Source organism: Plasmodium reichenowi (assembly GCF_001601855.1).
Source record: "Plasmodium reichenowi strain SY57 chromosome Unknown, whole genome shotgun sequence".
NCBI lineage: Eukaryota > Apicomplexa > Aconoidasida > Haemosporida > Plasmodiidae > Plasmodium > Plasmodium reichenowi.
This window is the reverse complement of record NW_017962446.1, coordinates 1-2,441: the sequence shown is the minus strand read 5'-3', so window position 1 is coordinate 2,441 and position 2,441 is coordinate 1. Positions and strand designations below refer to the sequence as shown.

The window sequence follows — 2,441 nt, the reverse complement described above, 5'->3', positions numbered from 1 at the left end:
AAAAAAAAAAAAAAAAAGATCAACATAATGAAATATGGCTAGTACTACTTTAAAGGATTCAAAAAGTGGGGAAAAAGAGAATGAAAAAAAGTCATCTACAAATGATATAAAATATGACATAACAAATGATGAGAATTATAAAAAATTAAAAGAAGATAAAAAGAGATTAAAAAAGGAACTGCTATATAAAGAAAATGAAATAAGTAATTTAAAGAAAATATTAGATGACCGAGATAAAGAAACTAAAACCAATTATATACCTTTAAATGAAGCTAGGAAAATTACTTACAAAGCATTAAGAAAAGGATCAGCAGCACAATTATTTATAAACTTAATAGAAAGTAATAATATAAATTATAAATTAAAAAAAGAAGCTCTTAATAATTTAATTACTAATGCTTTTGGTGTTATGCGTCATGAAAAAAAAGATAGATATTCAGAAATTTTCAAATATACAGATTCACATTTAAAATTATTTAGACAAGAACAGTTAATTCTACTAGCAGAGAATGAAAGATTAACAATACAACTCAAGGACCTAAAGAAACAATTATTAGATAATAAAATAGAATATATGAAAAAAAACGAAAGGAACTTAATAACATGTATGAAAAGAAATGCAAAAGACAATAACAGAATTTTTAATAAGTATAACAATATAGATAGTAATTATACTATTTATAATAATAATAATAATAATGATGATGATGATTATGTAGAATTAGATGCCGATATTGTTGAAAAGAATTTTAATAATTTTATAAAAAATATAAAAATAGCTCAGTTAAAATTATTATATTATGCATTTAGAAAGTTGAGTAATAATTTGTGTTATAACTATGATCCCCTAAATAATAATACAAGTATGTTATATTCATTAAAACAAGGAATAGAAAAGTTAAATAACATTATAAAATATAAAATAAATAAAAAAATATCAAATATATTCTATATGTTATTATTCTATAATTCAAATCATTTTATATATAATAGAATGAAAAATAAACAATACAGTAGAAATAACAAAAAAGATCATATGATTTTTTCTCATCATATTAATGAATATAGTAGTAATAGTAATTATCCTAATTTGAACAAAAATAATAACCAAGGAATATCAAATTATGTTTTTAAACCTTATTATTATGATACATTACCAAGTGCATCCTATGATAATAGAAACAAAAAAATATATAATAAAAATGAAGGTTATAATTATAATAATAAATATAATAACTATAATAATATAGAATCATCAATGTATAAATTCAAAAAAGATTGTATTATAAGAGATATAAATTATAAGGACAGATTTTATTTTGAACCTATATTATATAATAACGAACGAGATATTAATAATCATATGAATAAAACAAACAATAGGAATCACACTAATGTACACACAAATTCTTATATTGATTCAGCAATACAAAATAAAAAAGAAAATACACAAAAACATACATATTCTAGTGACTTTGATTTTATTAATGATTTTAATTCATATAGTAAAGAAAAATTTATTGATATGTTTATAACAGAAACGAATAAAACATAATATCCAAAAAATTTATACAAAACATATATTAATATATATATATATATATATATATATATATAGATATATATATATATTTTATTTATTTATATTTATATCTATTTAGCATATAGTATAATTTTTAATACACTTTGTAAAAAATTAACACATTGTAATATATTCATTATGTATACATGTGTAACGTTATATATACTTTATATTTTTAAAATTAAAAAATATATATAATTATATTATATATATATATATATATATATATATATTTCTTTTGCCTTGTATTAATTAATTATACTAGATTAATTTAATTTAACTTTTTTTTATATATATATATATATATATATATATATATATAGATATATATATATATTTTATTTATTTATATTTATATCTATTTAGCATATAGTATAATTTTTAATACACTTTGTAAAAAATTAACACATTGTAATATATTCATTATGTATACATGTGTAACGTTATATATACTTTATATTTTTAAAATTAAAAAATATATATAATTATATTATATATATATATATATATATATATATATTTCTTTTGCCTTGTATTAATTAATTATACTAGATTAATTTAATTTAACTTTTATATTAGATTATGCTATATTATTTTTTCTTTTTAAAAATAACGTTATATGAATAATATAAAAATTATATTATATATATATATATATATATATATATATATATATATATATATATATATTTTTTACTATATTCTTATATTTTTGTGAGCCATAATTTTAATATTTAAATATTATATGTTGCTATTGATTTCATAAAATTATAAAAAAAATAAAATACGTTCACTAGTTTATAATTATTAAAATGTTCTTTTAAATAATTTTACATTTTTGTATTCTTTAATTTTCTTT

At 16.0% G+C, this 2,441-nt stretch overlaps 1 protein-coding gene across 1 annotated transcript; it reads left to right on the top strand.

Annotated features, from left to right (window-relative positions):
• Nucleotides 1-34: 34 nt before the first annotated feature.
• On the top strand, nucleotides 35-1,555 carry PRSY57_0023000 (hypothetical protein; the record flags this gene model as incomplete). Its single annotated transcript, XM_020114302.1, has 1 exon — nucleotides 35-1,555. One exon carries the CDS (start codon nucleotides 35-37, stop codon nucleotides 1,553-1,555), a length of 1,521 nt encoding a protein of 506 aa, XP_019969695.1.
• Between the last annotated feature and the right edge of the window lie 886 nt (nucleotides 1,556-2,441).